General features: G+C 54.8%; 1 protein-coding gene across 5 annotated transcripts in view; it reads left to right on the forward strand.

The window, feature by feature from the left end:
- The window catches only part of RALGDS (ral guanine nucleotide dissociation stimulator), a 52,965-nt gene that overhangs the window by 12,880 nt on the left and 18,599 nt on the right, over positions 1-21,486 (forward strand). For 2 of the 5 annotated variants that reach the window (XM_030231665.2, XM_030231666.2), the window contains exon 1: positions 16,419-16,641. The exons of 2 other annotated variants lie outside the window; for them this stretch is intronic. In XM_030231665.2, coding sequence (XP_030087525.1) covers positions 16,462-16,641 — 180 coding nt within the window. In that variant the 5' untranslated portion in view covers positions 16,419-16,461. Of the gene's footprint in view, positions 1-16,418; positions 16,642-21,486 lie in introns of those variants that run through there. One more of the 5 variants, XM_030231664.2, reaches the window with a different exon arrangement.

A 21,486-nucleotide genomic window follows, 5' to 3' on the forward strand; every position in this document is an offset into this window, starting at 1 on the left:
AAAGAGGTGAAATGAGAGCACAAAAGGAGCCCAATTCCCCGGGAGGAGGGAGCACTTTCCTGCAGGGAGGTGTGTTGGATCCCGGCAGGGCTGGGGAGCTCCAGCCCAGCATCCTGAGGGATGCAGGGACAGGGCACTTGCAGGGAGCCTCCTATTTTTAGAAACAGCCCGGGGGGCTTTGCCAGGATCGACAGCGTTGCTGCACTAATGAGGATAATGAGGATACCTGTGACGGCCACTGCGGGAGCTGCTGGGGTGTGCCGGGGTGGGCAGGTGCCGCCTGCAGCATTCCTGGGAAGGAGGGAGGCTGGGAGGTGGCTGGAGCAGGGGATGAAGCAGTGCCTGGGTGCTTTATTCTCCTTCAGCTCCATTCCTTAGCAGCAGATTTCTCTAGGCTTCTCCAGGCCATCTCCATTCCTGCTCAGCAGTGCAGTCTGCTGCTGGACTTCCCTGCAACCCCTGCTGCAGCAAGGGGGATCCTCAGGGTTTGCCTGACACAGGTGGAGCTTCCCTGCTTCCCTCCCTGCTCTGGGCATCGCCTGGGACCGGGCACGGGGAATGCCCTGGCCTTGGTCACTCAGGGACCTCTGCTTGCTTGTCCTGTTCCTGGTTTTTAGCAGAAAAGAGAAGTAATTGTTAAGGGAGCTGTGCAATATGTTGGTAATGGGTTGTTTTCTCTTTTGGTTGGTTGTTTTTTTAACAATTCCTGCGAGCCCTCTGGAGGCTGCTGGGTGACAGCCAGTCCTGGCAGTGAGGCTCTGGTTGGTAACTGGCACATCAGGGTGTCCCCAGATCAGGTCATGGCTAGGGCATTAGTGCAGGACAGGAGAGGTTAGGGCTTCCCTGGGGAAACTCCAGCTGCCAGGGGGGTCACGCTGTGTCTCCAGCATCCCCATTTTCACATCTCCCAGCTTTGCTTTCACCCCCTGCCCTCTCCTGCACTGGGCAGAATGAGATGAAACCCGCAGGGGTGAGCACTGTCTGGCAGCCCCCGTGAGCAGGAGGTGGTTTAGGGACTGCTCTGCCTCTCCATGCTCATGTCCCCCTGCTCTGACGCTCAGTTCCCTTCCTGGAAAGCAGAACCACAGCAGGTCCCATCGCTGGAATCTCCATCTGCTGCAGAACACAGACTGGGAATTTCCCCAGCAGGGAAATCCTGAGTGGCATTTTTGTCTGTGGGGTGATGGAGAACCTCCTGTTTCAGAGCTGAAGCATTCCCCCAGCCAGGCAGGGTTTGGAGTCTCACACCCACCCTCAGGTCCCTGCTCATCTCCTGCCGTCGCTTCCCCGTCTGCGTGGGCAGCAGGGAGGGAGCAGTGTTGGCATTTCCCCCTCTATTTCAGGGCTTTAATTTCTATTTCAGGCTCGTTAATTCCTTTCTTCTTGGAGATGACACAGGCAGGCTGGGAAAAGTTATGGGGCTGCATTACCTGGGGTTCTTCTGCAGGATTCTGTCTGTCTGTGTCAGTCACATCTGGGCCATCCCTGTGGGAGGGCCTGGCTTGAAAAATGGGCTTTTCTCCTGCTGCAAACCCATTCCCTGAGCACACCACTGACCTTTTGCAGGCTGGATTCCCAGGGAGAAAAGCTCTGACTTCAAAAAGGAGCAAGGCAAAGCCCAGGTTGGGGACACCTCACTAAAACTGGAATTTCTGGGTCAAGTCTCTTCTCCCAGGGCAGCAGCTCTGTTGGGTTCTCATCTCATATTCCTGTTTTTCAGGGAAACTGCTCTGCCCCAGCAATGGACTGGGTCTCCTTTGGGGGACATTTCACCAGCAGGCAGGTGCTCATGCCCACGTTCAGTGGGTGGGTGGGGGTGAGCATCCCCCCAGGGTACCCTCGGTGTGGTGCTGTGTATCAGGCAGAGGAGGCTCTCAATTCTGCCTGCCTTGATCGCTTTCAGTGGGGCTGCCAATCCCCCCTTTCATAATTCAGCCACAGCAGTTGCAAAATTGCCCAGACTGCCTCTTTTGCTACGATGGGGAGGGATTTCCAAAGCTTTGCTAATAAAAGAGCAACAGTTTCTATGTGTGGAAGGTGGGGAAATCAATGAGCAGGCTGTTGCAAGGGATATAACGGCTTTTTGTGGCATCTCAGGCAGTTCCCTGACATGATGGAGCTTTATGGCTCGCTGTTTGTCAGCTCAATTGGCGACATCCCCTGGCTGCTAGGGCTGGGAGGGAGCAGGGAGCGATGTCCCGCGGCGGTGGGATGCTGCTGCCCGCTCCCGGTGCATCCCTCCTGCCTGCTGGGCATCCCAGGGCATGCCAGGCTGATGCCATGCAGCGGGCACAGCCTTGTGTCCTGGTGGAAAGCGCTGGGAAAGCCCCCCTTGCTGCAGGTCAGGGAAGAGCAGCACTGCAGAGTGAGAAGAGATCAGGGGAAAATCTCTTTGTCCTGCCTGCAGCCTCCACAGCCTGTCCTGGAGGTCTCCCCAACTCTGCCTTCTCCCTTTCTCCTCTCTGATGTCCTAATAAGTGCAGTCGGTCTGACTTCAAAGTGGTTAGCAAATATTTTCCACTCCAGTGAGCTAATTAGTTAAATTACATTTCACATGCTAATTTATTCCTCTAATATATTTTTTTCCTCAACATACTGAAATACAGGAGAAGATAAAAGCTTGGTTTGACCTTAGAGCCAGGCTCAGAGGAGCTGGAGATGGGAACTAATGATTAGTTCCCGGGTTTGCTGTAGCACACGCTTATTCCCTGCCGCATTTGAGACCTCATTCGGCGGAATTTTAAGAGTTTTAGCTGCCTGCAACCCGGGCATCCTGGGTGAAACGTTGTCCTGTGGCACATAGAAAACTTTCAGACCAGCAGTAATGAGCTACTAATTTCCGGCTCCATTATTCCTGTCCCAGCCCCGGTATCACCTTGGAGCGCCGCATAAACAGCCAATTAATCCTTGCAGGGCTGGGTGGGAATGGTGTTACTTCCCCATCCGGGCTGGAAAGGCTTTAACTGGGAGTCAAACAGGGCCAGGGAGCTGATGCTGGTGTCAATCCCAGGTTGAAGCTGTCGGGGCTGGAAAGGCTTTAACTGGGAGTCAAACAGAGCCGGGGAATTGCTGCTGGTGTCAGTCCCGGCTTGAAGTGATAGCTGTGGGGAATCAAAGTCTGCCGTGTCTGTATCAAAGGCTGTTTCTTTTCCAGTGCGTGCATATGGTAGATGTTATCGAGAGGGAGGAGCTGAAAATGAGCTCTAGGACCATTTCCTGACCACGGCTGCAGTCAAAAACAACAAATCCCTCGATCCCTGCTCTTGGCCAAACTCTCCTTTTCTCTCAGGCTTGGTTTCTTTGGAGATAACGAGAAACTATGGAAAAAGACACCCAGGTTTAATTTTCATCTGTAAGGGCAGAGATTTAGGAGCACTCTGTAAAGTCTTGGGATTTCTGGGAATTGCCCTGGCAAGGCTGAGGGCTGAGCCCATCCCACACCATTTGTGCACGTCCAGCTCTGAATCCATGAGGCCATGAGCACGCTGCTTTGTGCCTCTGGCTGACGCTGTCCCAGGAGCTTTTGGGGTGGTGGCAATCCCTGTTTCCAGCCCTTCAGAGAGGGAAGAGTTGGTGGGATGGCTGAGCCCTTACACTGGTTTCAAAGGGATGGGGAAAAGGGTCCCCAGCTGCTGCTGTTTGGGTCACTGGTGCTAAAACATCCAGAGTTTTCGTGTTCCCACACTGAATAAACAAAGATGAGAAATACAGCCCTGGGAGTGCCAGGCCAGTAATACCAGGGTTGTTACAAATAAGCAGGTAGCAGGGTGGTGTTGATGCAGACAAGAGTTGCTGAAGGAGAATGAGAGCCCAGACCTCTGGAGCCTCAGCCAGCATCTGACGCCGCTGCCTGGGGTACAGCCTGTCTTGGGGCTCATGCTGGCCAAGGGCTTGTCATTACTGCCTGGGCTCTGTCACCTCTGGGACAGGCTGGCTGCAGGTTTTGAGATGCCTGGTGCTCACCAAATGTCTGTGCCTGGCCACACCAGTGGTCACCCCACGTGTGCTCACTGCAGGGGCTGGAATTGCCTGCCCAGCTCTCACTGCTGCCCTCAGAGAGTTACTGGTGCAATTAAAGCTGTGCTAATTCTGTGTACTGCGAGGCAGAAGGAGCTGATGTTTCCAGGAATTGTTCAGTCTGTCTATTTTCAATGTGTTTTTTAAGTGGCCTGGCTGGGTCTGTGCTTGTGAGAAAATGAGGTAAAACTCCCTGTGCCACATCCTCAGCTGGTGCACATCCAGGTCAACCCTCTGGTTTTGGTGGCATTACAACCTGTCCCTAGTTAGGAATGTGATGTTCAAGGTGACCTCCTGGAGTGTTCCTCTGCTTCTTTGCTCTTCCTTCCTATCCCTCAACACCAGCTTCTCAGTCTGAAGCTTGAGGGCAATGTGAGAATTTGCTTCTCGTGCAGCTTTTACTCTGTAGCCGTGGTTCTCCCGGAGGTACAGGCTCTGCCTCTTGCACTTTCCCCTCTCCAGTGAAATGGGATCTCTTCCTTGCACTTTCAGCCTTCTCTCTCTCTCTCTTTTCTCAATTTCCATCCCGACAATCTCATGGGATCAGCAGAACCTTTTGGGTGCTGCTGAGGTGTCTGCACAGCCACATCTCTGAAAACCCAGATCTATGAAAACCCAGATCCCTGCACAGCCCAGTCCCTGCACAGCCCAGTCCCTGCAAAGCCAGGTCCCTGAAAACCCAGATCCCTGCACAGCCAGATCCCTGCACAGCCAGGTCCCTGCACAGCCCAGTCCCTGCACAGCCAGGTCCCTGCACAGCCAGATCCCTGCACAGCCAGATCCCTGCTCAGACCAGATCCCTGCCCAGCCCAGTCCCTGCACAGCCAGGTCCCTGCACAGCCCAGATCCCTGCACAGCCCAGATCCCTGCACAGCCAGATCCCTGCTCAGACCAGGTCCCTGCCCAGCCCAGTCCCTGCACAGCCAGGTCCCTGCACAGCCCAGATCCCTGCACAGCCAGATCCCTGCCCAGCCCAGTCCCTGCACAGCCCAGTCCCTGCTCAGACCAGATCCCTGCCCAGCCAGATCCTTGCACAGCCCAGATCCCTGCCCAGCCCAGTCCCTGCAAACCCAGGTCCCTGCACAGCCCAGTCCCTGCACAGCCAGGTCCCGGGTGCTGGCTCCATCCCTGCCCCCAGGTCTGGGTGCCCTGACTCACAGCAGATCAGCCACAGAGCAGCTGCCTCCTGACAGTTTGATGCAGTTAAGGGCCTGTCAGTGCAATTTGCTGTGGTCTGTCCCCGTGCAGAGGGCTGGGGCAGTGCTGGCAGAAGCAGCTGCTGCAGGAGTGTGCCGTGAGCGCTGCCAGTGCTGCCCAAGTGTGCTTGGGCAAATCCGGGCAAATCCAAATAAGGCAAATCCACTTTGCTGACTGGTTTGGCCCAGCACAGGCTGTTTGCTGCCTGCTTTGGGTCTTTGCCAGAGCACAGGGACTGTTTGCCCCTGGCCATCCTGCCCTCCCTGGGCGGAGGTGCTGAGTTGGAGGTATGAGTGTTGCCTGCCCGTGGCTCCATCCCCTCCTGTGCACAGCCTCCCATTCCAGGTCCTGCAGGGACAAGGCTGCTATCACCACAGCCATTGATTTGGAGTGTGCCAGCTGCAAACACAGGGGAAATGGAGGGTTTGCCCCACTCCCAACCCTTAACATCACAGCAGAGCGCGGGTATAACTGCGGCCATCTCCCACCCAGGGATTCCATCTAGGATGGCCTCAGGTAATCACCCCGTGTTTCAAGGAGCCCTGGGGCTGTGCAGCAGCAGAGACAGCTGAGAGTGGCAATCCTGAGTGTGCCTGACACACCTTGAGCTGGACCCTGCCTGTGCCTCCACAGAGCTGACACCAGCTGTGCTCTTGTGGCCCTTGGCGTTGCTGAAACCTCCTCCTGTCACACACAGCCTGCAGGGCTGCTCCTCGGGCAGCACTGATGAGCCCCGGGGCTCTGGGCTTGGCTCCAAAGCCATCCCATGGCTCTGGAGCATCCCCTGCCCCTGGCTGCTTGCTCCTGTCCTCAGCAGGAGAGAGCAGCTTGCTTTTGTTGGGCATTGCCAAGCACAGATGGGCCCCACTGCTGCCTCCAGGTAGGGCTGGATTTAGCCATGGGAGCTTCAAATACTGCTGAGAAAAGCCCTGGTCTGTAACACTGGGGTTTGGCCACTGCTGGCTGTTAAATGCTCTTGAATGCAAAGAACATCTTTGGTTTCAGGGCAGTTGCTCATGTGGTAAAACCCTTCAGGGAGAGGGGACAGCCAGGTGCAGTTTGGTGTTGGCTCTTTGATGAACCTGGAGAGCTTTGTGGTGTCCACACTGCTGGAAGGATTGGCTCCACTGCCCCAGGAGTTGGCTCTCCCCAGCTTCTCCTGCCTGCCCCATCATATGACAATGACAGGACAGGCAGGGCTGCTGGTTCAGTTGGGGCAGAACTTGTGATATTTGGTATTTTTAACTCTGGGCTCCTGGAGTTATGTGTGTGGCTTCACTCGTGGTGTCTGGAGAGGGCAGCATGTGGTGCACCCCAGTGTTGTGGTGCAGAGCTCAGGCTTTGGGGCACCACCTGCATGAAGATGATGGGCTCTGAGAACCTCAAAGGCTGTTTGCATCCCTGCAAATCTGATTTGCTGATTTGTTGATTTTCTTGTGTCACCTCTGTGCAGGCATCTCCTCAGCCCTGTGTTCTCACTCCTCTCCTGGCTTCTCTGAGCTTATGCTGGGGCTCTCCCTGGGTGTGCTGGGGCTGCAGCAGCTTTGGGCAGCAGGATTTTTGCTTCCCCTTTACAGCTCAGGAGTGGGAAACACCCAATCCCATTCTGGTGACAGCTGCCTTTGTAATTCAGGTGCTGTGAGCTCTCAAAGGACAGCTGTGAGCATCTGGCCCTTCACCTGGAGGCATTGAGGAGCTGTTTGGGAGGACAGGGCTGGTTTGGGTGTATTGAGGAGCTGTTTGGGAGGACAGGGCTGGTTTGGGTGTATTGAGGAGCTGTTTGGGAGGACAGGGCTGGTTTGGGTGTATTGAGGAGCTGTTTGGGAGGACAGGGCTGGTTTGGGTGTATTGAGGAGCTGTTTGGGAGGACAGGGCTGGTTTGGGTGTATTGAGGAATTGTTTGGGAGGACAGGGCTGGTTTGGCTGTGACAATCTTGGTAGTGTCTGGCTGTGATGTTGGTGACAGGGGAAATGCAGTGCTGACCTGACACGAGGGGGCTTCCTCTCCTGCCTGCCAGGAAAGCAGCACCCAAAAATCTCCCTTAATAACCCCTTTCTGCTCATCCTTCTCCCTTTAGGCTCCCTTTAGTGTGCATTGCTCTGAGTCAGGGGTTTTTCTTTCATCACAGTGCCCTCCCAGCACTTCTCCTTCCCATACTGGAAACCGAGTGTGAATTAGAAACTGCAACCGAGGGAGGAAGGAGGGGCAATGTGGTTTGTGGTGTCAGAGCCTGGGCTGGCCGAGCAGAGCAGAATGGGAGGCACATCTGGGGGCTCTGGGGAGAGGAGCTGAGGGCAGGGGAAGCGGGATGGAGGAGCTGTTCCAGCCCTGTGGGGTCTGGCAGTGTCCTGGTCGTGGGTCGGGGAGTCCCTGACCAGGGGGATCCCGCCTGGGCAGCCCTGGAGCTGTCTGGAGGCAGGAAATGGAGGCTAATCCCTCCCCAGCCGGCTGTGTGCAGAGCAAGAGGGAATCAAAAGCAGCTGAAAATCCCGGGTTTCCCTTTCTGTTTGGCGGACAGGGATGCGGGAAGCACAGGGGAGGAGACGGACAAGTTAAGTGGGAGCAGCTCCGCCCGTTCCTGACGCCTCTGCGCCCACAGCCCCTGGGGGGAGCTGGCCCTCCCAGCCCTCCCAGCTGTTTATTTATCTATAATCGAAGACCTGGCTGCTGCTGACAGTCCAGCTGGCCTTAGAATGGCACCAGACCCCGTCTGAGACCTGTGACACAATTCCACTCCCAGGGACCCTCGAGTGCCAGCTGTGCCCTGGGACACCCGCCCTGGGAAGGAGCTTTGTCAAAGGTGACTCTCAGCCCGGGCTGGGGCAAGGAGGGGCAAAGGGAAGCTCCCCAGGGGTTTGGCTCTTGTGAGAGATGACTCAGTGCATGCCCTGGCTGGGTGGCACCCTCTGTGCCACCGTGTTACGTGCCCACATGTCATGGAAACCCTGACACTGCTCCGTGCCCGCGTGGCACGGGTGGCATTGGGAAATGAACCCTTGGTATGGGTCAGATCCTCACTGCTGGGTTAAAGGGGTCACCCTGCAATGGTGCTGGCAGCTCAGGAGGGGATGGATCAGGCCATGCACTCACAGGCAAAGAGGGGAGAAGCTCCTCAGGGCCCCACTGCTGTGGGTGAGCCCCTTGGGAGGCAGCTTGTCCCACTGTGTGCTCCCTCACCCTCCTGCAGGAGCTTGGGTGATGTTTCCCCGCTGTTTTCCCTGCAGTTAGGGGAGCCAGAAAGAGCTTAAAATCCAATTTCCTACCAAAGTCAGGCTGATGCTGTCACGGTGTCCCTCTGGCTGTGCCCTCTCTCCCCAGATGACTTCTGAACCCTCTGACCTGCGTCGCACAGATCTGGCTCAGGGCTCACAGATAATTAAGTCTATGCAGAGATGATGAAATGAGATGGTTGAGGGGAGGAAAAGAATCTTGTAAATGCCCCAAAACATCTGTAGCATGAGTTCATGTATTATTAGACACCAGCAAATCCACGTGGGAGATGCTTCTTACAAACACTTAACCGCAAAAACATTTTCATTCTTGGTTTGTGCATTTTTAGGCACCAAAAACAGTCTCGAGACGCAAAACCATAGGAAGCAACACAAGTAGTTTCAGTGCTCATGGGATAACCTTTTATTTTAATAAAACCTGAAATTCTTTTGGCCCTCAACGTGATTCCCAGAGCCAAGGCTTGAAGGAAAAACAACATAAATCATGGACTTGGCAGCAAAAGGTTGGGAGGGTCAGCAGCACTGTGGCTGGACTCAGCCCTGGTGTGACTTGGTGGCACTTGATGAGTTTGTTGATATTTCTGAGGGACAAACCTGGCCCTCAGCTGCTGGCACACAGCATTGTTTGGGAGAGCACTGCTCCTCCATGCCAAAACCCCCACAACAAAAAGAGTTCTGCTGGCCACGGAGAGAGGCCCTGCAATAACATCCCCCTCTAAAACAATGCGGAGCGGAAACGTTTCAAAGTGGTAATTACCAAAGGGAAAATTATTTTTTTTAAACATCCTTTGTCTGAGCCCCTAACAATACCTGGGAATGCTGAAAGACTTTCCCAATCCTTAATTGACTTTTCAGCCATGTCACTGTTTGTTTCATCTCTGCAATAGCCAGCTCAGGGCTGGGCAGTGAAACTTTCCCTTTCCAGCTCTTGCCAGCCCCTTTTCCCGACTCTCACGTGGCCAACACCAGTAAGTGTGTGCTCAGGCTGTTACAGCACAATGTTTTCATGTCCACTCACTGCATCCCTGCCCAGCCCCTGGTGAATTTGGCCCAGATGACTTGGCAGGGGCTGTGCAGTGTCAGCACCGGGGCTGCTGGTCCAGCTGCCGGACGTCTCTGCTGCTGCTGCTCCTCCTGCAGCTCCTCTCCCTCATCCCTGAGGCTGCTCCAGCCCTCTGGCTCCTCTCTTGGCTGCTGGCTTTCAATCACATCAGCTCTTCACTCTGCTGGAGCCTGGCTCCAAGGTTTCACTCCTCACTTCAGGCCAGGCTTTCCTGCAGCCTCCCGACGTGTCTGGGGTTTGATTGATGCTTTCCCTGACGTTTGTGCGGTCAGAGGAGATACAGAACCATTGTTGGAACATCCTTTTCATATCCCCTCTTAAGGGGCTCTGTTCCTGTTTAACTGGGTTTCTTATTTTCAGTAATCTCAGTTATTTATTGGTGTCATTAATGTTGTGTGCGTGTAACTTTGCTGTTGCCTTGTTTATCCCCATGATCTGGCATTTAAATCTGTTCCTCCTTATTCCTATACTGGGATGACTTTGTGCAAATCTGTTTTATTTCCCTACCTGTATCTCTTCAGATCAACTCAGCACCTTACAACCTGTTTGGCTCCACTTTCAAGCTGGCCTTTGGATTTAAAATAATCATGTGCAAGGCATCAAGCCCATGTGCTTCTTCCCTGTGCCTGTGCTATGGCATCACTTTTCTCTTGGACTCCTCAGCAGCTCTGTGGCATCATTCCCTCCCCTGTGTGTGTCCAGGCACGTCCTCCCAGCAGCAGGGCAGTGAATGGTGCTGTGCAGCTCCAGGGAGCTGAGTCTGAGCGTGCTGGGGTGGTGACACAGCCTGCATCCCTGTCCTCAGGGGGAATGGCAGTGTGGGGGTCACAGCACGTCCCCAGGGGTGCCCTGCGCGTGCTGTCACCTGGGCAGAGGGCAGGGGGAGCCTCTCCTGGCCTTCCCTAGCCCAGGAGAGCCAGTGGGAATAAAGCTGGAATAAAACTGGAATTAAGCTGGAATAAAACTGGAATTAAGCTGGAAGAAAAGCTGGGATAAAGCTGGGATAAAGCTGCCCTCCTGCTCTCCTTGCTAGATGCACAGGCCAGTCCTAATTCCCCATCTGTGAGGCACAGGTGAGGTGGGTGTACCTGTCCCTGCAGCAGCACAGCCCACCAGGGCTGGGGCTAGGAGCTGAGGAGAAGGAGGAGGAGGAGGAGGAAGAGCTGCTCTGCCTAGCAAAGTTTCCTGTTATCCACTGGGATTTCTCTGTGGATCAGTTTCCAGTGCCTCTTATTTCTGGGACTCTCCTTTTACACGATTCAGCTGAACGTGTCATTCTGGCTGCTTGTTGTGGGTGGAAAATTGTACTGCCTGCCCTTGGATGTGTTTTTGAAAGGTGAGCAGAGCCAGAGCTTTGCTCTGCTCTGTGTCCACCCAGGTGGTGGATGTGTGTTTTCAATATAAAATGAAATCTCACTATTTCATCGAATTTTTCTGGCAGATAAGAAGGAACAGCTTGATTTCAGAACTGAGTTTCCCTTATCCTCAGGGGCTACACCTATTCCCACCTTTCCCTGGAATTTTTTGTGGCTCCATCACCTTTCCCCTCTTTTCCACCAGTGGCTCTCCTTTCCCTGGCTGTTCTGCAGAGGAGCCAAGCAAGCAAGGATGGAAATTACAATACCAGAGCACCTGGGAGCCTTGAACCCACCACACACTGATTGCTAAGCAACAGGGAGAAATGTTTTTCCTGTTTTCCTTTTGGTTGCAGGCACCTTAGGTGGTATTTGTTAAAAGAGCTGACTGAAACATTCTGGCAGAAAGGTGATAGGGAGATAAAAGCTGCCTTTAAAGACAAACAGCTCAAGAAATAATGGTCCTTAGCAGAGGGGCTCTGGAGTGTCTGCAGCAGCTTAAAGCCTGCTGAACTCTGCACTCCAGGGAGAGCCACGTGGGAGAAGGGAAACGCTGCCACCAGGAGCTGCAGCTTCCTCCTGGGGTGGGGATGTCCCCAACAAAACTCCCTGGGTTTCTTGTGATCCTGAGCTTTGGTCCCTGCATCCCCCTGCCAGCAGTGCCCTGCAAAATGCTCTGAGCTCTATAGGTGCTTTTCACACCTTTGGGCACATTTTGATATTAATAGTTGTGTCTTGCCTCTTATCTTTCTGAGTATTTTCTTCTTTGCTGTGAAGGAATCCAGGTGCCTGCTTGAAGTGTGCTGTGGTTGCTTCTTTCTGAGAAAGTGGCTTGGTGTCCCTCCAGCTCACATGTTGGCCTTGTTCTGATGAGTTTTCAGAGGTCAGAAAGTTTGGAAAATGGATGTTTGTGTTGTTGCTTGCTGCTCTAACATCAGCTCCTCAAATACTTGAGAAATTGCCTGGAGAAGAGAAGGTTCTGGGGCAATCTTAGCATCCCAGAGCATAAAGTGGCTTCAGGAGAGCTGGAGAGGGACTTTGTTCAAAGGTCTGGAGTGACAGGACAAAGGCAATGGCTTTAAAATGAAGGAGAATGGATTTAGATTAGATATTAGGAAGAAATGTGCCCTGTGAGGGTGGTGAGGCCCTGGCACAGGTTTTGCAGGGAAGCTGTGGCTGCCCCTGGATCCCTGGAAGTGTTCCAGGCCAGGCTTGGAGCACCCTGGGCTAGAGGAAGGTGTCCCTGTCCATGGCAGCCGTTGAACGAGACAATCTTTAAGCTCCCTTTCAACCCAAACCTGTTGGAATCTAAAAAACCCAAACCCCCCCAAAAAATCTGTGCTTCTGCAACAGCCAAGGGAGTGGTGTAAAGAATAGGATGGAGGAGAAATATTCCTGCAAGCTCTGGAGTCTCCAAGGTTTGTGGAATAATTGCTGAGCTTCAGGAGCCTCGGCAGGAGCTGCCGTGGGCCAGCTGTGCACAGGGGCTGCAGGAAATGAACCACAGAATAGCTGGATGGAGACTTTTAGATCCTGATTGCCCAGGGATTTGCTGTGCTTCCTCTGCTAGGAACTGACAGTAATTAGGGGCTTGCCTGGCTGTGTTAATGCCTGGTAAGGAGGAGAGCTGTGCTCCAGAATTAACCCGGCTGCCCGTGGGGGCGAGGGGAGCAGGGGGTGCTGCAGCTGGGGAAGGGCACAAGGGGCAGGAGAGCCTGAGCCAGCCTTCCTCCCTGCCAGCACAGAGTTCACAGTGCCTCATCTGTCAAAAACAGCTCCAAAAAACACCCAAAACCTGGAGGCAGAGTGATCCAGCTGCCCTGGATCTGAAATACTCAGCAGAGAACCTCCTAAAATCCATTCCTGCTGGAAGCTGTGGCTTGTGGTGGGTGGCTCTCATCTAAAATCTGCATAAATCAGGGCATTGATCATGCTGGGAGTGAGAACTGGGTCTGTGAAGTCTGAGATCTGTTGGTCCCCACATTTGGGGGAACCCAATCTCACATCTCTGTACAGATTGTATGAACAGAGCAGTGACATTGTTTTCCCTTCTTGCTCCAGCTTTCCCCCTCATCCTGAAGTGGAAGAGATAGTACTCGTTGTTTACTGTTGGATTATTATTATTATTATTATTATTATTACTATTATTACTATTATTATTATTTCTTATAAAATAACCTTCCAGCTGATCCTGGGCAGTGAAAACAAAAACCTTTTCCAATTAAAATTGGAATGCCCAAAAGATTTGGATCTAGCACATAATGCCTAACCTCCAGTTAATAATTCTTGTAACTAGGTAGCACTTTTCCTCTAAAATGCCTTAAAAACAGCAAGAAAAAGGGCTTCCCCAGCTGCACAATAGAAGGAAGTGCTGAGGGCTCCATGTCAGAGCCTGACACAGACTCGCCTTGTGAGCTGGTGCCAGAGCTGGGACAGAGGCCGGATAATGTTGCAACTCCTACAGAAAGCAGCCCAGTTCCCCTCAGAGGCTGCTGCTTTGGGTCCTGGGTCCCTCTCTGGTCCAGCAGTGAGAGCTGGAGGTGTGTGATGCTCCAGAGGGGCTCAGTTTGAGGTGGTGAGGGGGATTCCTGCCTTCTCTGCTCGGGGCTGGGATCAGCTCTTTGCAGCTCTTGGCATCGGTCCTGCTGTGGTTTCACTGAGGCTCAAAGGGAATGTGGGTTTGTTGAGGGGCTGGCACTGCCCTGGGGGTGCTGGCAGTGCCCTGGGGGGGCTGGCAGTGCCCTGAGAATGGTGGCAGGAGCCCTGGGTTGTTTGCAGGCAGGAGTAGCTCCTGTGGAAGTGTTTGTGAGCCGTGTTTTGGGGTGTGCAGCCTCACTTGATGGCAAAAAAAAAAAAAACCCACAGGAACACTGAGCCCAGGAATTGGGTCACTGTGGGCTTTGCCCTGTAGGAGATGTGCTGGAAAGCCCCACTCAGCAGCAGAGCAGGGAGATGAAAGCAAAGAGGGCTGGAGGATGTGGCTGAGGGAATGCTCAGACACCACATGCAGGGGAGAGACAACTCAGGGTCCAGGCTGAGCTCAGGTATTAACTCAGGTCTGAATCTGCAGGTCCTGACTATAACAGATTGCTTCCCAAACCAGAAAACTGGCTGAAAGTTCCCAAAAGTTTCCCTGTGTTACCCTCCCCACATTCCTGACCCTGCAGGAAAGGCTGGAGACTGCAGCAGAGCAGCAGAGCTGCTCCAGTGTTGGGCATGTGGGTTTGTATTCATCCAGCCAAGAGCAGATTTCAGAGTGGTGGAAACACAAAAATTGGTGGATTTCTCACAGCACCCAATTCCTGGGCCTGCCAGAGTCCATGGGACATTTACAGATGACATGGAAAAGCTCAGTGTGTTGTGAAAAGTTTCTGGCTGAGTTTGCCAAGTGCAAATTGACAGGATATTTTTTTTAATGAGTCATTCGAGCATTGATCTTTTCCTTAAATCCCTGAAGTCACGTGCATGTCAATTAATCGCATTTTGCAACAATTTCTCGACCTTCAAGGATTCTGGAGGGAAACCTGAGGCTTTGATCCTGCCTATTCATTTTCACCTGTGTGCTTAGAGGCAAATAAGGAGCCCTGAGAAGTTATTTGTTTGGAATCTCATGATTTTCAAGAGCCTTGCCCCTGATGGCTGAGTGTTTGGGGTTAGCTACGCAGAGCAAACATCCTGAGCTTGGGCTCCTGACCCTGCTTTGAGTGTTTTGCTTTTCAGACCCAGAAGGTTCCCAAGAGAGGAGAGAGGAAACTGACTGGCTATTTTTAAACTCCTCCAGTTGCTTTCCTGCCTTATATTATTTATTATCCATTATCAGAAGTGTTTTTCCCCTGAAACCATCTTTAGTGGTCAACCGAGGGACGGTGAAAATTGCCCATCAGACAGAGCTGCATCTTTCTGCAGAGGTCAGACGAAGCTGGAGGCTCTGGGAGGGCTGAAAATGAGTGCTGCTCTTGTTGGTGGTGTGCACTCCAGCCCCGCCAAGCAATTCCAGGGGTGGGCTGTGATTTCTCTGCCCTAAGACTCAAACATGAAGCAAAGCAGAGTCTCCCAAATATTTCACAGCTCTGTGATGCTGCTCCCTGCAGAGGTGTCACCTCTGGGACACCTCTGCAGGGAGCAGCATCACATCCTTCTGTGGTGGAGAGAGCTGCACTGACCCACCTGGCACTGCAGGGTGCCCTGGGCAGGGATCAGGGCTGGATCTCTGTGTACTGCCCCCAAAGATGTGGGGCTGCAAGGCCCTGCTGCTGGGCTGGGTCCCCTTAACCAGGATGTCCAGGAAGTCCCCTCTGACCTCTTTGGCTCCAGATAAAGCAGGACAATAGCCCACGTTGTCCTGGCTCATCCTTCTGCCTGGTAAACTTTCCAGTTGGAAGCCTCTCACAGCCTGGCAGCTTTGTTAATCCCTTCCTGCCCGGGCAGGAGCTGCTGGTGCCCCGGGCAGAGCTGGACATGTGAGCCTTGGCTCCATCCTCACTGGAAATAAATCTGCAGGGCTGGAAGGCCCTGGGAGGCCGATGTTATTTCAGCTGCAGAGGGAGCTGAGGCATGAAAGTCCGGGTTTTGGTGGTGTCAGCAGCACTGCCCGGACGCTGGGATGCAGTTTCTGAGCAGTGTGTGAGGTGGGAAGGGGAAGAGCAGGGGAGGGCTGGAGCACGCAGTGCTCAGCACAGGGGGCTGATGAATGACAAACACTTCTGCCCGTTTCTCTCTGCCTCTGAAAACAGAATTATGTTGCAGGGGTTCTCTAAAGTGGGATCTGCAGCCCTGCTGTCCTCCAGGCTCGTTTTGCTTTCCTGGAGTCCCTGCTGGGCCGAGAGCAGGTGCCCTGGTCCCCTTAGCGTGTGCACGGGGGGCTGGCACTGACTCACCGCGGGTCACATCACTCCCTCCCGCAGGGGACACTGCCTGCTGCCCCCGCGGAGCTGTGACCGTGTCACGAAGCCCAGCTGCGGCCAGCGAGGGGCTGGGGGCTGAGCTCACGGGCTGAGCTAATGCTGGGATGAAAGCACGTGCTGATGATATTCACGCGCTGGCAGTTACCACTTTTCCTTCGGCCGGCGGTGTGTGAACCCCAGGTGCTTCACGAGCACCCGGTGACACAAAGCTCCTCTCCCAGAGCCGTTGTCACCTGCGTGACTTTGCTCCCTCCCCGGTGTTCCCCCCACCCAGCTGAGGCTGGAGCTCCGGCCACGCCATCCCGCAGCCCCCCGAGCATCCTCCTCCTCCTCCTTTGTGCCGCCTCGGGGCTTTTCACGCCCGCCGTGTCCCTATCCCCGTCCCCCCTCCCCGAGGGGGCCGAGCCGCGCCGGGCCAGCCCCCGGGGGCGGGCGGAGGCTGCGGGAGGAAATCCAGCGCCTGCTTCACAGCCGAGCCGGCTCCGTCCCGGCCCCGCCGTGACATCAGGCCGCTCTTTCTGCGCGGGGGCGGCCGCGGGCTCCCGGTGCCTGCCCCGCTGCTGCGGGCGCTCCCGCACCGCTCCGCTGCCCCCCGAGCATCGCCCCCACGTCCCCGCTGAGGCTCCCCGGGCAGCCGGGGGGGCTGGCGGGGCCGGCGGCGGGTTTTGGGGCCGGGGATGCGGCGGCCCCGCCGATGGTGAGCCGCCGCCGGGCCCCGCCGCACCATGTCCCCGCCGGCCCCGAGAGGATGTTCGAGGGCTGCCGGCGGGCGAGGAGCCTCTGGGGCGGTGTCAGGCTGGAGGTGGCCGGAGAGAGCAGCCCCGTGGTGCTGCACAGCTTCACGCAGCTCGATCCCGACCTGCCGCCGCTGGAGGTGAGTGCGGGGGTGCGGGGTTTGGGGGGCTGAGAGCCCCTCGCGGGTTTGGGGGGCTCCTCCTCGCTGGCAGCGTGGGTAGGGCTGGCCCGGAATTTGTGGGCATCCGCAGGGTGATTCGCAGAATTCTGTTACGGAGAATCACGGAGCGGTTTGGGTTCGAAGGGACCGTAAAAATCATCTCTCCCCACCCCTGCCATGGGCAGGGATGCCTTCCACCAGCCCAGGTTGCTCCGAGCACCGTCCAGCCTGGCCTGGAGCGCTTCCAGGGATGGAGCAGCCACGGCTTCTCCGGGCACCCCGTGCCAGTGCCTCACCACCCTCACAGAGAATAATTTCTTCCTAATATCTAAATCTACTCTCCTTCAGCTTAAATCCTACCACTCCGTGCCCTTGCAAGCGTTCTTGTAGGGCCCTCTAGGTGCTTTAGGTGTTTCATTTTATTGAACAAACGGGTGCCCCTGCTTGGCTCTTTTTGCTGTGAGTCCCTGTGCCCCTGGGGACTGGCAGGCAGCTGCCAGGCTTGTAGGGAGAAACCAGATGCTCTCCCTCCAGGCACCAAGGGAAAGGGGCAGAATGTTAAAACTTCAGGCTTTTAATATTTCATTTGAGACTGGCTGTGGGAGGCAGGAGTCTGCTCAGATCTGAGCTGTTTGTAAAGGCTCCAGGCTTGTCCAAACCACAAAAGTGTCCTCTGGGGAGGTTACGGGCATTGGGACGACTTTCCTGGAGGATGCAAAAACATTTGTGCCTGTTTGGATTCGGCCTCGGGTGGTTCAAAGTCAGGCTGGTCCCAGCGAGGCCCGAGTGCTTTGTTGATGGCAGTTGCATGTGGAGGCACCCGAAATAATCTGAGTCAGAGCTGGGCCTTTTATCTCGGTAATGGATGATCGTCATCGGTGTGGGGGGAGTGTCGCTGGTTGGGAGCAAACGGTGTGTCAGGAGGAGCTCGGCGGGAGGAAGATTCTGCTGTTCAGAAGGCGCAGCCCTGGCGATGCAGGGGTTAATAGCAGCGAGGGTCAGCAAGTCTGGCTTTGCTGGGATTTAGAGCCAGCTGCAGATGTGCTGCTCTGGATGCTTCCCGCTGGAAAGGGGGCGGTGGAGGGGGGGAATCACCATGAAAGCCTCTCTAGTTGCTGTGCAGATATCCGCTGAGGGCAGCCAGTGTTTCGGGGAGGGCAGCGGCTCCTTCTCCCAAACAACCAACCCCACAACCTGGGATGGAAAGTCCTGCTCAGGAAGGGATGAGCTCAGGCTCCGGCTGTTCCGCTTCACCTCTGGCCTGGTGGCAGAGCTCATCAGCTCCGGGAGAGTTCATGGAAGCTCCATCCAGCTTGTTTTCCCCGCTCTCCCCTCCCCGCTGCTCTCTCCTGGGGGTGGGCGTGCTGACATGCTTTGGAGTGCATCATCTGGTTCGTGTTATGCCTGGCAGGAAGTCCAGCCTCGGGAGGCTCAGGGGCCGCGCTTTTGGCAGGGAGAGCAGGAGAAGGGGGGAGGAAAGAGGGGGTGATGCAGCGTGCTGCCCCCCTCATCCCAGGGGACAGCCTGCCTGGCACGATGTGCCCCGGCTGGAGGAGGCTCTGGAGCATCTTGGGTGATGTGGCTGTGAGGGAAAAGGGATGGGGCTGAGGGAGGCTTTGCATGGCCCTGAGCAAAGCCCTGCTCACCTGAGCCTGGCACGGGCACAGCTGCCAGCCAGGGCTCCTCCCGAGCTGTCTGTGCCCACATCTCTGCCCTGGGCTGCCGTGGGTTTGTGCTGGGGAATGGTCAGAGCACAGCCTCAGCATCCACTCTCTCGAGCTTTCCTCCCAGTCCTGAACAGAGAAAATCCTTCCTTTTTTATTTTTTTCCCCTATTTCCAAGTGATGGTGAGAAAAGGGGCAGCCCAGAGGGGTGCACTGTGACCCAGGGCCTCCTGAGCAGCTTTGGATGCACGGGGTGTTCATTGCATGACCGGGGAAAGGAAAAAATGTGTCACTGTTGTGACAACTGTGGTGGCCCGGTGGGGCTGCAATCCTCAGGCAGAGCAGATGCACACTGAGAAGGAGAAGGCAGATTATTTGAATAAGATCCTCCAGGGACCATCAGTGTTTTGCTGAGCCCCAGTGACACGCTGGGACCTTTGTCACCTCTGCCAAAGGGAGCTGTGCTGGGTTTTGGCAGAGCTCCTGGGTGGATAGTCTGGTCCTACAGGGAATGGAGGCTCCCTGGAAAGCTGCTGGGCAGGCTGCAGGGATTGTGGCTCTCTCTGGTCCTTGCTGAGCCCCCAGGGGATGGATGGCAGCAGGGCAGACTTTGCCTGTATCCCACAGCAACGGTATCGATCAGCATCTGTGAGCATCACTGGGGGTGAGGCCTCCTGGCCCTGGGAGCCAAGGTTCTCACCAGGGTTTGAACCACGGGGGATGGAAAATTTAAACTGACTGTCTCAAGTGGGGGATTGACAGAGCAGCTTTGCAGACCTTTTGTTTTGACCTTTTCAGTTCCAGTCCGTTCCATATTCAGCAGTGAGTGTCAATCCTCTCAGTCCAGCAGGAGCCACAGAGTGAATCTGGTGGCCCCCCTGGTCCTGCTGGGCAGGGGTGGCCCAAAACACCACTGCAGATGACACAGACTGAAACTTTCATGCAGCTGATGTTGCTGAACCTCTGAGGAGGCTGGGCTGACTCTTATAAAAAAAGCCCTTATAAAAAAGTCCTTGTAATTCTGGCTGTGTTTGTTTTCTGAACAATTAAGGGATTTTCAGTTGCTAAATGAATCCTTGAAAACTTGAATTGCTCAGCCCAGATGCCTTGTAGGTCAGTGCTTGTTCTTTACAGCTGGGAGGGAGAGGCAAAGATATCTCTTAAAAGCCATTTTCTTTTCACTTCCTATGGTGCCTTTGGAATAAGATCCTTTTCTCCCAGCCTGTTCTCCTCCCCCAGGCACAACCTGATATGTCCCCTGCAATTTGCCAGATGAACATCATCTGTTGGTATTTCTTGGATGGGGACCTACCTTCTGGCTCCCTTCCAGAGAGGTTTGGTGGTGAGGCCTGGAGCAGGCTGGGATGCTGATTGTTGGTGGCTGCAGGGTGGGAATAACAGAGGTGGGAGGGTTTTTTTTATTATTGTTGTTTGATATGGTTAGGGAGAAGCTGGAGAGAAGCTTCCAAATGGGTTTGTGTAATTGTTTTACTCAGAGGCTGCTGTGCCATGTTTCCATAAGGGTGGGGATCCCCATACTGGGGTCTCACTCAGGTTTTAGTGGATTCAGTACCAGACTGGCAGCCCTGGAAACTGAAATCTGTGTTTGTTCACAGGCTGGATGGGCAAACAGCCCCCTAGGCCACCCCTGTGCTTCAGCACCACTCAGCTTCAGCCCCCTGGCCCAGCTCACACTATTGCTCCACTGCAGCCTCTCTTTTTTTGGCTCTCAGGGTGGCATCACCAGGCAGGGGCAAGTAAATGCACTCCTGGAGTATTTCCCTCCTTCCCTGGGCCTGGCTTTGGGGTGTGATGAGCAAAAGGAGCATCAGGCCAGCTGTGCCTGCAGGGATGGTCTCATTTAGCACCCACCACTGTTTGGGATTTGGGATCTGGCTGTGACCACCCCACTCTTAGGGCCAGAGCACAGCCTGTGTTTAGGCCCCCTGAGTTGGTCTGGCCAGCAGCTCCTCCATCTCCCTTCCCAGCTCTCTAACCAGCCCCTGTGTCCCCCGAGGGGAGTGTAATTGAAGGAGGAAAGAGCTTATTTAGGTCACTCCAGACCACATTTAAAGGCTGGGTATGCCCTGCTCACACTTTCTTTAACGCCCTTATCTCCAGAGCTGCCTGATGAGTGGCTTTCAAACGTCCATGCTCCTTTTATTTAAATATATCCTTGCAGCAGGGCTGTCTCAGTTCTCAAATATTTCTTCATCTCCCACGGACTCAGCAAGAGGAGGGAAAAAAATGTGGTTGCTAAGGAGCAGGATTTGGATACAAAGCTGGCTGAGCTGCTGGCGGGGGGCCCCGGGGGGCTCCAGCACAGCTCGTGGCCAGTCAGGGTTTGTGCATTGCTGTGGTGGGGTCTGGGTGGGGAGGGCTGGGGTTTGGAACATTCCTTTGGCCTTGGGGAGAAGGAGTTGAGTTGTGGGACTTGCTCCTTTTACAGGTTAATGTGATGTTTGTGTGGGTTAGATCCCACAGCAGCATCTCTGGCTGGTCCCAAATGTGTGTCTGTTGTTCCAGGGGTCTGTGAGATCTTTGTTTTGCAGAGAGAAGCATCTGTGGGCTGAAAGGTGATGCTGGCAGTGGGGTTTGGTGCCCAGGAAGAAGCACCATGCTGAAACTGTGTGGCAGCCCCTGGCTGGAGCATTCCTGGGAACACCCAGCAGCAGGGCAAGGACTGGGATGTTTGGATACTGCAGTTATCAGGTGTCTCAGTGCCCAGGTGGGGACTCACCTGCACGTCACAGCAGCCCCAGTAATGATGAATGTGGACTTTGCTCCTGAGTCATTAGGGAAAGGGAGTGCTGAGCTCAGGCACGGAGCACTAATCCCAGTAATCCCAGTAATCCCAGTGATCCCAGCCGGGCTGCCTGAAGGGAGTCACGGGGAGGGGGTCGGAGCAGGGGCAGAGCTGCAAGGGCTGCTCTGGGCACTGGGTTAGCACAGGGGGTTTGCAAAGGGCATTTGTGGAGGGGCCTTTTGTTCTGAGAACACCTGGGAACGGCCCTGCCAGAGGTGCCAGGAAAGTCCTTTCCCAATTCTCAGCACGTGGCAGCGTGGGCTGTGCTGAGCAAACACTGCACTCCTGCTGTGCACTGGAGTGACTCTGCAGCTCCCCAGACCTGTCCCTCACCTGCTCTGGGTTTGTTTTTGT

Source organism: Serinus canaria, chromosome 17 (assembly GCF_022539315.1).
Source record: "Serinus canaria isolate serCan28SL12 chromosome 17, serCan2020, whole genome shotgun sequence".
Classification (NCBI taxonomy): domain Eukaryota; kingdom Metazoa; phylum Chordata; class Aves; order Passeriformes; family Fringillidae; genus Serinus; species Serinus canaria.